General features: G+C 37.9%; 1 protein-coding gene across 1 annotated transcript in view; it reads left to right on the top strand.

Moving 5' to 3' along the window:
- Positions 1–13,467, top strand: part of Ccny (cyclin Y) — a 167,828-nt gene that overhangs the window by 128,550 nt on the left and 25,811 nt on the right. Inside the window, exons 4-5 of the mRNA XM_042685967.1 lie at positions 5,467–5,567; positions 10,618–10,653. Coding sequence (XP_042541901.1) covers positions 5,467–5,567; positions 10,618–10,653 — 137 coding nt within the window. The remainder of the gene's footprint in view (positions 1–5,466; positions 5,568–10,617; positions 10,654–13,467) is intronic.

Here is a 13,467-nt window from a genome sequence, read left to right as displayed (position 1 = left end):
CACTGCTAGTCCAGGGATAGCCCTGTTGATTCAAGAAAACAAATCCAGTCTCTACCCACCAGACTCAGCATCCAGGCCAGAATATGGGTGAGTAAATGGCAAGTAACAGTGCAAAATGCTTAGTACTGTGGAGGACCAGTGCTGGGTTCAGAGCTCACAGAAGGACACTTAACCTAGACAGTTGTTACAGCAGAAGAACATCAGAAGGGCCATCAGCAGAGTTCTGGAGGATGACTTGCATCAGAGATTTGAAAAAGGCCCTAGGGTATGCAATATAGAGATTCTATAGATAGGAAGGCACAGACACTGGAGTCAAATAGACATCACTCTAGTGTCATAGATTTGACACTAGATTTGGCCTCTGGTGTCTTAGATTTGACCTTGGAAATGTTACCTCATTTTTCTGATTCTTACTGTATAAAATAAATGTGATGTTGTTCCTGTTAACTAATTGGGTATCATTAAGGTCAGTGTGTACGAAAAAAAGGAGTGAGTGGTACATATGAAGAGATGAAAAGGGAGTGAGTGTCCCTCCTCTTAGTGGACAGTCTCATGATTTGCTCTGCTTCATAGAATGAGGACAGTATCATCAAATGAGGACTGAGCTAAGAGACAGGTGGTAAAAGGGAGAAATAATACTGGATAGTGCTAGAGACTACAGAGAAAAGGATGATTTTAAAGGTACCAAGGAGGTAGAATCAATAGCAGATGATGAAAGAAGGCAGTGTAGTGGAGTTCTGCTTTTAAGCCATTGAGTTGATTAGAAGAACAGATTCATGTACCACATGAGGGACCCACAAGCAAGATTCTAGTGAAGAGGTCTGCCAGGCAGGTTAGATCAAAAGAGAGCTGCTCATTAGTAAGCAAAAAGAAGTTGAATATTAATTCAACTGTCATTATACAGTGGATGAGAATCCTAAGAAGATGTGTAGAGGGAGAAGAAAAGTTCATTCCATATAAAGGTGTGTAGAGAAGTAAAGTTTGGTAAAAGAACTGAGACTGGGTAGCAACAAAGATAAGGAAGAGGGCATGGCGGTTCGTACCAATAATTCCAGCTATCCTGGCAACAAAGACAGGAGGATCATGAGTTTGACACTACTAGCCTGAGCAAAATTAGCAAAACTGTGTCCCTGAAGCAAAATACCAGGAGGGCCAGGGGCTTAGCTCAAATGATAAAGAGTACTTACTTAGCACAAGGTTCTATGTTCAATGCCCAGTTCTGCAACAGGGGAGGAGGGAGGCACTTCATGCACCTTTCTCAAAGACCTTTCTTTGAATCTTTTTGAGAATCCTCAGCAGTAGTATGAAAATGAACCAGTGAACGTTACTGAAGCTCAGTTGTAGGAGCTCAGTTGTAATATAGTGTGATGCTGCATTAAATTCCCCTAAAACATCGATACAATTGTTTCATGTAGCCCGAAGAGGTAGGTGAGGGTGGTGTGGGAGTGGGGGGCCGGGGAGTAGGACATAAGGAGAGATAAAAGCCTCACCTGAAATTTCCTGTTTCCTTTTGACCTCATGCTATTTATATAAAGCCAGGGTTAGGGAGAAGTAGAGTACTTGGTAGTGCAATGCCCTCTAGCTATGATTTAAGGAATTGGTTAGACCAAATACTAGTATTTATTCATTTTGAGAGGCTATTATGTTTATTTCTCAGGCTGATGAAGACTTTTTAAATTTTATTACAGAAGGTGCCTAATATGTAAGAAGTAAATGTCAAAGCATTGAACAGGGCATTTGGTCTTTAATTTGTATTAAAGTTTTTTTTTGTTTACTGAAATCACAAATTCTGTATCTTAAGAGTCTTACCTAGTAGGTGAGCAGTCAGGCAGGAAATTTTATGATTCCTAAGGACTTAGTTTTCTTTTCATTGCTGAGAATTGCAGACTGCCAACATAACATCAGACAAATAGGAAATCTTTTGAATGACCCAAAAATATCCAGATTGTTGCCTACAAATCATAATTCCCAAATGATTGTCAAAAATCTACTTGGCATCTGATTAGCTGTCATCATTGTATATTTTAAGTTCCATTTTCTTTACCATAGGCTTTCAGAAGTGGCTCTAACTTAAAACTTGTATACTTATAAAGGAACCACTCATAAGAGTGCCTACGTATACTAAGGATCAACCATTGGGGGCTAGGAATACGGCTTAGTAGTAGAGTACTTGCCTAGCATGCATGAAGCCCTGGGCTAGATTCCTCAGTACCACATAAACAGAATAAGCCAGAAGTGCTAGAGTGCTAGCCTTGAGCAAAAGAAGCCCCAGGACTGGCAAGATGTTATGTCGAAAATGAACTTTACAACTTTGGCACAGGAGGGAGTTGGGGGGGGGGGCGGGGAGATGGGAAGAGATGGGAAGGGGAAACCAAGGAGGAGGCAACAATGCTTGATAAGAAATGCACTCATTACCTTGCCCACGTAATTGTAACCCTCTGTACGGTATTTTCACAATTAAAAAAAAAAAAAGGATCAACCATTGGTTGTATTTAAAAAGCGTCAAACAGTATTCCCCTTCAAAATACATTTTGGATGTGGAAAAACCTTCCATGCTCCTGGATTAGGATTAACATTGTGAAAATGGCAATACTGCCTGAAGCTATCTACAGATTCAATAATACTCATCAAAATCCAACAGCATTCTTAAATGATGTAGAGGAAGTAGTTCAAAAATTCATATGGAATAATAGAAGACCCTGAATAGCAAAAACATTCATTAGCAGGAAGAATAGTGCTGGAGGAATATCAGCACCAAACTTCAACTTCTATTACAAAGCCATAGTAATAGAAATAACTTGGTACTGGCACAAGAAAAGGCCTAAGGACCAATGGAATAGAATAGAAGACCCAGGAATGAACCCACAGTCACATAGCCACCTAATATATGATAAAGGAGAAACAAACAAACAAAAAACAGAACACACAGGATGGAAGAAAGGCAGCCTCTTCAACAAATGGTGCTAGGAGAATTGGTTATACAGTTGTAGAAAACTGAAGCTAGATCCTTATATATATCACCCTGCAGCAGAAGCAATTCCCAATGGATCAATATAAGGCCAAATACAATGAAAGTATTATGGGAAGGGATAGGGGAAACACTAGGATTTGCTCTTTGGCATTGTTGAAAACTTCCTAAGATCCAGAATCACAACAAGTCAAAGAAAGACTGAAGAAATAGGATTGCATCAAAATGAAGAGCTTCTTGTGTGTTAAAGGACATAGCACGATAAATAGCCCGCTGGTTGGGAGAAGGGCCTCATAGCTAAAATATTTTTAGAGCTCAAGAAATTAAATCCACCAAAACATCTCAAAGAAACAGCAGTCCAGTTAGTTGGCTAAAGACTTAAAGAGAGGGCTGGGAAGGTGGCTCAGTGGTAGAGCGCTTGCCTTGCAAGCCTGAGGCCCTGGGTTTGATTCCTCAGCACCATACAAGCAAAAAGAAAAAAGCCAGAAGTGGCGCTGCGGCTCAAGTGGTAGAGCGGTAGCCTTGAGCTGAAGAGCTGAGGGACAGCGCCCAGGCCCAGAGTTCAGGCCCCACGACCAGACCCAAAAAAAAAAAAGACTTAAAGAGAGCTGGACACCAGTGGCTCACACCTGTAATTCTAGCTACTCAGGAGGCTGAGATCTGAGGATCATGATTCAAAGCCCCAGCCCAGGCAGGAAAGTCCTTGAGACTCTTATTTTTAATTAACCACCAGAAAACTGGAAGTGGTGCTTTAGCTCAAGTAGTACAGTGCTAACCTTGAACTGAAGTGCTCAGAGACCGCTCCCAGGCCCAGAATTCAAGCCCCATGACTGTGGAGGGAGGAGGTCCAGGGAGACTTAAAGAGAGACTTCTCAGAAGAAGTACAAATAGCCAGCAGACATATGAAGAGATATATTCAACATCTCTGGCCATAAAAGAAATGCAAATCAAAACAACATTGAGATTCTACCTCACCCCAGTTAGAATGGCCATTATGAAGAAAACCAAAAGGGAACAGTACTAAACTGTTGGTCGGAACGTAGAATTGGTCAGTTACTCTAGAAAGCAGTGTGGAGGTTCCTCAAAAGACTAAACTTAGAGTTTTCCTATGGCCCAGTAATTCCACTCCTGGGCATTTATCCAATTGACTACAAACCAGGCCACATTAAAGCTACCAGCACAATCATAATCATGTTCATTGCAGCATTGTTTACCATAGTGAAGATATGGAATAAGCCCAGATGACCCTCAGTGGAAGAATGGATCAAGAAAATGTGGTATATACATACCTACACACATACATACACACACGCACGCACGCACAATGGAATTCTATGTTTCCATTAGAAAGAATGACACTGCCTCATTGGTAAGGAAATGGAAAGACTTGGAAAAAATATATAAAGTAAGTGAAACCCAAAGAAACATAGTAGTTTCCTTCATTTGTAGAAATCAGAATGTGTCTATAAATCTACAGGTTAACACAATGGATTGCAAAAAACAAAAAGTTACATTTACACATGATAAAATTAAACAGAGCTTTATAAACATTCACACACTAAGACCAGAAGAGGATATTCTTAGGAGAAGATCACAAAGGCTCAATAGCAATGTGTATATGGCCATATAAAATGATGCTTATTGAAATGAACTCCAAGAAATAAAAACAAGAGTTTTTTATTTTGCTTTTTGTGTTTTTTTTCTTTCTGTTTTTCCCTTTTTGTCACTTTTTTATTTCTGTACCTTTTGTAAATTTATCCTATATGGGATGGATAAATGGAAGTACAGAAATGGTGGGAAAAAGTGAACTAATTCAGCAGTGATACTCACTAGAAACTATGTTGAATAGTGAACGACACAACTTGTGAGGGAAGGGGTTGGGAGGGAAAAACTGGGAGAAAATGAGGGAAAAGGTGACATAGTTCAAAAAGAAACGTATTTATTACCTCACTTATTTAACTGTAACCCCTCTGTACATCACCTTTACAATTTAAAAAAATTGCATTTTCCCACCAACAATGGAATATTTTTATTTATAACTTCCCTTGTTAAAATTTAAGTAGATTAACCAGGAGACTAAATAAATCTTGGCTTCTAGGTTAGCTGTACCTCATGAGTAGAGAAATTGGTATAGTGGATTCTCAACTTGATTTCATAGCCTTCATTGGCATAGTGAGTGATGTATTCCATGCTTCACTTAGGGACCAGACATATAATTTGTATGGACTCTAGAAAGACTTGTTTGATTGCAATGGTACAGTATATTGTTCTCCCAGTGAAGAAGGTTGGGGACCCAGAGTGGTGGTGGTAACTTACATGTGGAAGGACAAGGAACTTCAGCTTATAATAAAGTGTTTTTATTCTGTTGCTAGTATTAGTGTTACCGTTTCTCATCAAGACATTTTTTTGTGGTCGAATTTGATGTGTAGGGGTGATGTTCCTTGAAAAAATTTTGAGCCCTGAGTAATTGTCTTTGTCTTGTTGCTGTTATTTTCTAGCATCCTCCAGGACAAATAGCAAGGAAATACAGCTCCTGCTCCACTATTTTCCTAGATGATAGCACAGTCAGTCAACCAAACCTCAAGTATACAATTAAATGGTGGGTATTCAGAGTTTTCTTTAATTGAATGCTATACTTATGCCTTTCTCTTGATGTGTAAGCTGACTGGTTATAGGGTTTGGGGGGTGATTGGTGTGGATCGGGGGAACATTGACAATTTGGGAATTTTTAATTAAAAAGTGGCTTTGATAGTTGTCAGGTGTTTGGGATGTTTGTGCCTATTACTGTTGATATAAAAAGACCCATTATCTTAAATTACTTCAAGTACAGATGATCTAAAATATATCTTTTGATTTTTGTGAATGCTTCTTGCATTTTCACTTTTGATTGAAGCCATGTTGACAATGCTGCTAATATTTCTCCTTCTAAATAAAGTGAGGCTTTTCCTGTTGAAGCTTGGACCCCTGGCATGTTAAAACAGCTGCTGGAATTGGGAGATGGCCCTTGGTTCTCTTCCTAGTAGGATCTTGCACATGGGGCCTTAATTCCAAATTTAAAACTGGACTTTTGAAGGAAGGAAGGAAGGAAGAAGGAATGTAGGTCAAATCCTTTCTCTTTCAGAGTTTCTGTTTCCTTATTTGAGGAGTCAAGGAGCACTGGTTTTCACTATAATGCCCCATCAGCACCCACAGCAACTACTTCTGGTAGGAATCTCAGAGATCTCCATGTGTAGGTCAGTGACCTAACTGTGAAAAATGTGGGACATTTTACTTTTATACTTGTTCAGGAAAGTACTCATTTAACTACAATACATGTTAGCATGTGAAATAAGTGTTGAAATTTCTAAATGTGAAGTGATTTATTTGACAGACTTTTCAGACTTAGAAGCATTAGTAAGGCAATGGGAACAGCTTCTATGGACAGTGTCCACTGGAGGAGACGGGTGGATGTGTCCATTCATAAGAGAGTTTCTTCTGTGCTAAAGGGGCTACATGCTTTCATGATGCAAATAGAAATGTAGCTTCCTCTTTCCTTGCTGCCCCAGCCCTTGGGGCATGGCAAGTGATGAGCAGGTATAAATCCTAACAGTCACGGGTAACAGCTGGAAGAGGTGTGTCCTTACTGCACAGGTCAGGTCTGAGTAGTGACCTCATCTGAACCACTCACTAGCCTAGTCTGGTTTACTGCTGGAAAATGGGTAGTCAGTGACTCTTTGCAGTATTTTTCTAAATTAGCTCAGTTGGAGTTGTAGAGAGTAGTGGAAAACCTAGAAGATTTGTGTATTGAGTGGCTCTTGGTACTTGTCTGCCTCAGAGAACCTATAGAGCAGTTGACTTCTACTCAGTCCTACTTGTAGATTGTTTTGGGCAGGCCTGAAGAGTTCTCCATCTGGGGCTTTAAGAAGAAGGAAATATTTCATCAAAAGAGATATGAGTGTTCAAAACAGGGACAGGAAGATACCTCCTACACAATCTACAGCCTTGCCTTAACCTTACCCAAAACCTATGAAAAAGGAAACTACTATTTTCCTTTTTAAAAAAATTTCTTTTCCTTCAGTCCAAGAACAGTTTGTCCCATCCCTGATATTACATTGCTAAAAACCATTAAAAATGTAGTTCAGCCTCGTTATTGGCTTAAATAAGCACCTGTTATCTAACCATGCTTTCTTCATACCAACTGTAACCTGTTTCTGTGAGAGAATGCTTTGAGTTCTAACAGATTCATGTACTAATTTGGGGGTGACAGTCCAAAATTGAGGATAGCCCAAGTTATCAAACAGATGTGTAAATTCAAACTGGAGGTTAGGTGAAAGGTTGAAGGATAGTTCTAAGTAAAGAAGTATAAAAGTCTGGGAAATAAAGGTGGCTTAGTGGTAGAGTGCTTGCCTTGCGTACATGAGGCCCTGGGTTTGATTCCTCAGCACTGGAAGTGGAGCTGTGGCTCAAGTGGTAGAGTGCTAGCCTTGAGCTGAAGAACTGAGGGACAGCGTCCAGGCTCAGAGTTCAGGCCCCAGGACAAAAAAAAAAGTCTGGACATGAGTTGTGCCTCCTTATTTGTCGACATTTCTTATTACGAGAACTTGATTTTCTTATCTTTTCTCTAAATGCCAACAGCTGTAGTATGATTTTAGATTTTGCCAGCTTTCCTGAATGCTTCTATAGCCAGTTCCTCCCCGGAAAATCCTGTAACAGTTACAGGAGTGGTGATCAAAGTAAAGTGGGGAATGTGGAGAACTCTCATCATACAGTGGAAAATTGTAGCCTGTTGCCTTGGAGGTCAGAGAGCAGATAACAGACCACTTGATCTTCATGGTTGCCCTTCTGTGTTCCTGGATACTACCCTTTCTTGATCCTCAGAAGTCTTAGGATTGTCATGGGCTTTGCTCTCACCTCTAGGCGAGAATAAGGCAAGTGCAGTGCCTACTTGTTTTATTTTGATGGTGGGTGAGTGGTGCGGGGGAAGGGGAGAAAAATAGCTTTTTTCCCTTCCTAGCTATGTGGCAAAGAACTTGAACAGACCCAAACCCAGAACCCTTTTGTAAGATGAATTCTTTTTCTTGGCTTGACTCTAGTTTGTCCATGAAGCAGCCTTGCCATTTTTTCCAAGGACATGGCAGAAACAACCAGATCTCTGAGGCTGGGCACTTGAAGTAAAACTGAAAGCCTGGGACTGATCCGTTTGTCCATTGACTGCCCTTTTTTTCCCAGAAAACTGACCTATAGAAACAAGCAGTGCCTGAGTTATCTGCAATGCCCTCACAGTCCAGGACATATGTTTGAGAGGGAATTGGCCACAGAGTAACTGTCTTGGCTCCATCTTGAGGCGAAGCTGCAGAAGCCAACAAACCTATAATACACTTCCATTTTAGAAATGATTGAAGCTTTCACTTTTTGAGATTTATATTTAAGATGATTTTATATGTTGTATTTCATTTGATCATAATAACAACTCAAGGTTGTATTGTCTTAATTTTATAGTGAAGAAATAAAGGTCTAGAGAGTTGAATTAACCCTTGTAAGTGAAGGAGCCAGGTTTTGGACCCAGGTTGGCCTGACTTTAGTGTCTTTTCTCATATTCTTTATTGGAAAAAGCAAGAACTGTGTTTTTTGTTTTTCCTAATCAGTTAAGGATACTAAACCAATCACCATACTAAAGCCAGTCACTTGAAACATTCCATTTAAATCTAATATTAGATTTAGTAAAGCAGTCAGCACAACATGACTATTAAAGAACAAAGCAACACTTCTCCCTTTTTTCTAGAGACAACAGGGTAGAACCAGAGGTCACAAAAGCATTATATAACTGAACAGGATTATATATCTGAATCTGAGTTTTCTCGTTCATAAAACAAGATTGGTAGTATCCTTCTATTTCTGAAACAGAGCTATTAATATACATGAAAATACTTTGAAACCTAATGATACTATTTAGAATTCTGAAGCCCTTTCACCCCAACTACAGTCTCCTCATCAGCTTAGATACATTTGGAGAGATTAGGAAAAAGGATGTTATCACATGTTTTTGAGTATTTTTAACACTTAGCTGAAATGATTTGGGTGAATAGATAAAGAACAATGAACTTGGTGTCAGAACAAGAGTAGCTAGATCATGTTAAGTCACAGACAAACATTTGAGCTCTTTAGAGTCTGTGGTCTGGGCTCCAGTTTCAATGTTGGCTTGCTGGGTGATGCGTTCCATGCTCTGAGAGTACACAGTCCTATATAGTTGATTAGCTATATTCTTAGAACCCCCCCCCCAAAAAATTTCTGGCCACCTCAATAAATTTTAAAGTAAAACAGAAAGATGTGGAAAGATCTAAATACAGTTTTTTTTTAAAGGGAATTTAAAAATAGTGGCAAGTGTTCACACAGAGAACTTGATAGGCATAGATACTCCATGTTCCTACTCAGTTGGAGAAATATTTAACCTGTGTGTGTGAGATGAACATAACATTTTATGGGAATTACACTAATAGGTTTTATGCAAGTATATTTGGCAATATGTATTGAGAGCCTTATAATTATGAATTCCAATTACAGAATATTTTCTTGTGGAAATACAGCACTGATATGTCTCTGAGAATGTTTTTCACTGTGCTGTTAAGTATAATTGTTGAATTAAGCTACAACCTTAGCTGAGTTTTAGGCCATCCACTATACAGGAAGCTGAGATTAGAAGCATCATAGTTCCAGGCCAGCATGGGCAAAAATTCACAAGCCATCAACTCATCTGAACAGGAAAGCTAGGTGTATATGGTCCTGTCATCTCAGGCAGCAAGAAGTAAAATATAGGAGGATCTGGTAAAAAAGAAAGACCCTGTCTCAGAGCAAAAAGGGCTGGTAGGAGATGTGGTTCAAGTGGCAGGGCATCTGCTTAGCAAGCTAGATCCCATGAGTTCAAACCCAGTAGTACAAAAATAAATAAGAGAAATAACAAAAATATTGTATAATAAGGGAATGGTTAGTAAATTATTTAAAATTGTAATGCAGCATTATCAGCCACTTAAAACTGTGTTTTTGAGGAGTAATTCCTAAGGTAAGAAAGAAATGTCAGCATTGGCGTAAGGAAAATGTAAGCCTGTTCATGGGCATATAGCTTAAGCTAATAGTAGTTATATTTTAGCAAAGGAATATTTATTTATTTAGTTTTAGTCTTCAGAGGCTGATATTACTACCATGGCTTGCTAAAATATCAGTTTGTTTATATTACTGTATTTTGTTTTCAGACAGGGTCTCACTATGTAGTTCAGGCTTACCTTAAACTCTGGCTGAGAATAGACAAATCAGTAGACAAAGAGTTGGAGATTTCTAAAGGTGTTTAATTTGTACCATCTGTCTTTTATATAGTGCCTATATTTATATTTTACAATCGGAGAAAACTTAGTTTCTGATAGAGTAATTGGTTTCTAAATTTTGCTTTGTGTTCTTTTGTTTCCATAAAAAGTATACTTATTCCTAGGAGTGAACATCAGAATGATTTAATTTGAAGAGTGCATTTTCTTGATGAGTGTTCTGAATGAAATGAGACTCTTCAGATGAATTGACTTTTATTTAAAATTTTAAATACTGATATTCAGACTGATAGCACATAATGTAAGAAATCTTAAATACATTCATGAAACATTGAACTCCTGTATTTTATTTTACAGTGTAGCTCTTGCAATATATTATCACATCAAAAACAGGTACGTGGATGATTGACTTTATGCTAAAAACATCATTTTCCAGTTATTTCTTACTATTTTCTAGTTACCTCAACATTTGGATTTTGTAGTCTTAAGTTATATATCCACAGAATTTCTAAAGGTAGTGAAATGTACCAAAACTTCTCAGGTAAGTGCTAAATGGCTTTGGACTCAGAGGACACCCATGGGCAGTCTTATTTAAGAAAAAGTTTCTTAAGAATTTCAACTGCCTTTTTACTTGTCCTTTTCTGTATAACTTGGGTAAATACTTCCTTATAAATATTACTTTAAAATTACTGCATGTGTAACTTTAACATGAAGAAAAAGTTAAATTTGTAATTTTGAATTCAAGCAAGGAAATTGGGCATTTGAAACATGTTAGTTTAATGTACTAGAAGCCCCCTTTTCATATAATGTTTCTGATAGAATGTTCAGTTCATCAAAAAGGAATAAAAACTGTTATGGAATAAAAACTGCTGTATTTTATTTCAACATAAAATTTGTTAGAATGCATTTATTTGCCAGTTTATTTTTAACAATGTCAAGACTTTGTTTCACATTTGGGACACTTAAGTTTTATCTGTAATTTACCCTTTCAAATTTTGTTTGTAAGAAAAAAAATTGAAGGCATTTATAAACCATATAAGGGTAGAATTTTTTTGAGGTTTTAGCTTTACCTAATCTATAGCAAATTTTTTTTTAGTTATTTCCTTTAGCATCCAAATTATACTACCGAAGCATCTTTGTCATAAGACCAAGGACCTCTCTTAGAGCAGTCAGGTTTCACAGATGTGATATTTACATAAATATAGTACTTGGTTTCTAAATTTTGCTTGAAGTTCAGTTGTGAACTGGTTTGGTAATAGAGTTGCTGCATGATAAGTGTGGGGCTCAACAATACCTTTAGGTTATTTACAAACTAAGAGTTGTGGAAAGTCATTGAGGTATAGGGTAGGTGGCAGAGCTTCCAGCAGTGTTCTGGGCAAACACAGGTATCTGAAACAAACACCTGGAAAGTCCATCATGACTTTGAGACTGTGCATTTGGGATTTGCAGTTTATTGTAGCGCTAGAGAACGTTGAACATTGAAACTTAAAAATGGAACTCTTGAACTGGAACAATAGTGGAATACAAATTTTGTCTTGATGTTTAGCTCTGTGCTAGACAAACTTTTTAAACATTGAAGTCTTGAGTATATGTAATATCAGTAATGAAATTCAGGTTTGTTTCAAATCAGTTTTGCATTAATATCTTTAAGAAATGTCTTAGTTATTGTGTTTGCACTGGGGTTTAACCAGGGTTGCATACATGCTAAGCATGCTCTGCCACTGAGTTCCATATCCAGCCCAGATTTCTTGATTCTTAGACTGCTCTGGGACTTGAAGTCAGTTTAGCCATACCTGATAATAATAAGTGCCCATTTTATTAAGGACTTATTTAGACTTCCTTCAGCATCCCTTAATGGTAATAATAAATGTATTATTTCAATTTGTTTTACTGATAGTATCTCCCATCTTCCCAATAAAAAATTTGAGGCATAGAGATTAAGTAATTATGCAAGTATATTTGGCAATATGTATTGAGAGCCTTATAATTATGAATTCCAATGACAGAATATTTTCTTGTGGAAATATTTTCTTGAGATTATTCAGCTAATAAAGCTATTGGGCTATTCAGAATTGAGCCCTTCTAAATGAATGGTGTTGAAAGTTCAGCTGAAAACTAATTTGTCAACAGCAGATTGATCATTGAAACCTGCAGATCTCTAATGACTGCAGATTCTCTTTTTGACAAAGATCATTCTACTTGATAGAAACAGTGCCATTCAGCTGGGTTATCTGGTTTTTTTTTTTTTTTTTTTTTTGTACTAATAGTCCACTTTTCAGAGGATACTGGTTCCCCTGCCTCCATTATTGATGGGAGCCTGTATCCTCTGAGAAGTCTCACATTATTAATCTCCATTTATATTTCTAATCTGTTTTTGTTTTTAAAATTACTTCTGGCAAATGTTTCTCAAGAGTGCTAAGTGGCTTTTCAAGGGGACTTAATCATCAGGAATATTGAATGGGGTTTTTGTTTGCCTAAGGAATGGGTATGGGGTCAGCTTTGCCTTTTAGACAGCCCCTTGTACCTTGAAGCATCTATAAGGAAGGAGAAAAGGGATACCAGGGACATTATTAAAGGAGTGTGACTGGAGATCACCCAGAAGGTGCTATCTGTAGACTTACAAGTTCTACTATTAGGTGGAATCGGTGTTTGGAGCGGCAAGTAGGGGGCGGGGGGGGGGGGGGGAGGGGGAAATGTATCTAAATTGTTTGCAGGGTTCTTTTAAGCAAAAGTGTTAAGTGAATACATGCATCCGTGTTCAGAGCTTTAAGAAAGGAGAAAGATTTCTGTGATCTGATGAAAAATTAGAATATCCCTGAATTTTAGAGGTATTCCTGTTGTCCAGATGCAGGGGTAAAAAGTGAGCTGTTTTGTTGCCTTGCTCTTTTTATTTTTATACAGGTGGTAAATTTATAAAGCAGAAATTGTAGCATTTAATGTGATGGATGTATGTTGGGCATGTTTTTTTGGTGAGCCTTCTGATTTTAAGTCTAGCTGACATTGGAAGCAAAGACTGAAAATTGTATTGTTGTTCAGAAGCAGTGCTTTATAGAATTTTTAGAGAAAAATTTTAGGCAAAACTCAAGTTTTATTAAACAAATGAAAGTGGAGCTGTCACTGGCAGAAGCCAGAGGCACAGTGAAGACAATGCCTCTGTGAAGATTCTCTATTTACTATCCTGGAAACACCAACTATTCTTTTTTTAAA

The sequence above is a fragment of the Dipodomys spectabilis genome, unplaced genomic scaffold, assembly GCF_019054845.1.
Source record: "Dipodomys spectabilis isolate Male_0828 unplaced genomic scaffold, ASM1905484v1 ptg000096l, whole genome shotgun sequence".
NCBI lineage: Eukaryota > Metazoa > Chordata > Mammalia > Rodentia > Heteromyidae > Dipodomys > Dipodomys spectabilis.
This window is presented reverse-complemented; position numbering and strand designations above follow the sequence as displayed.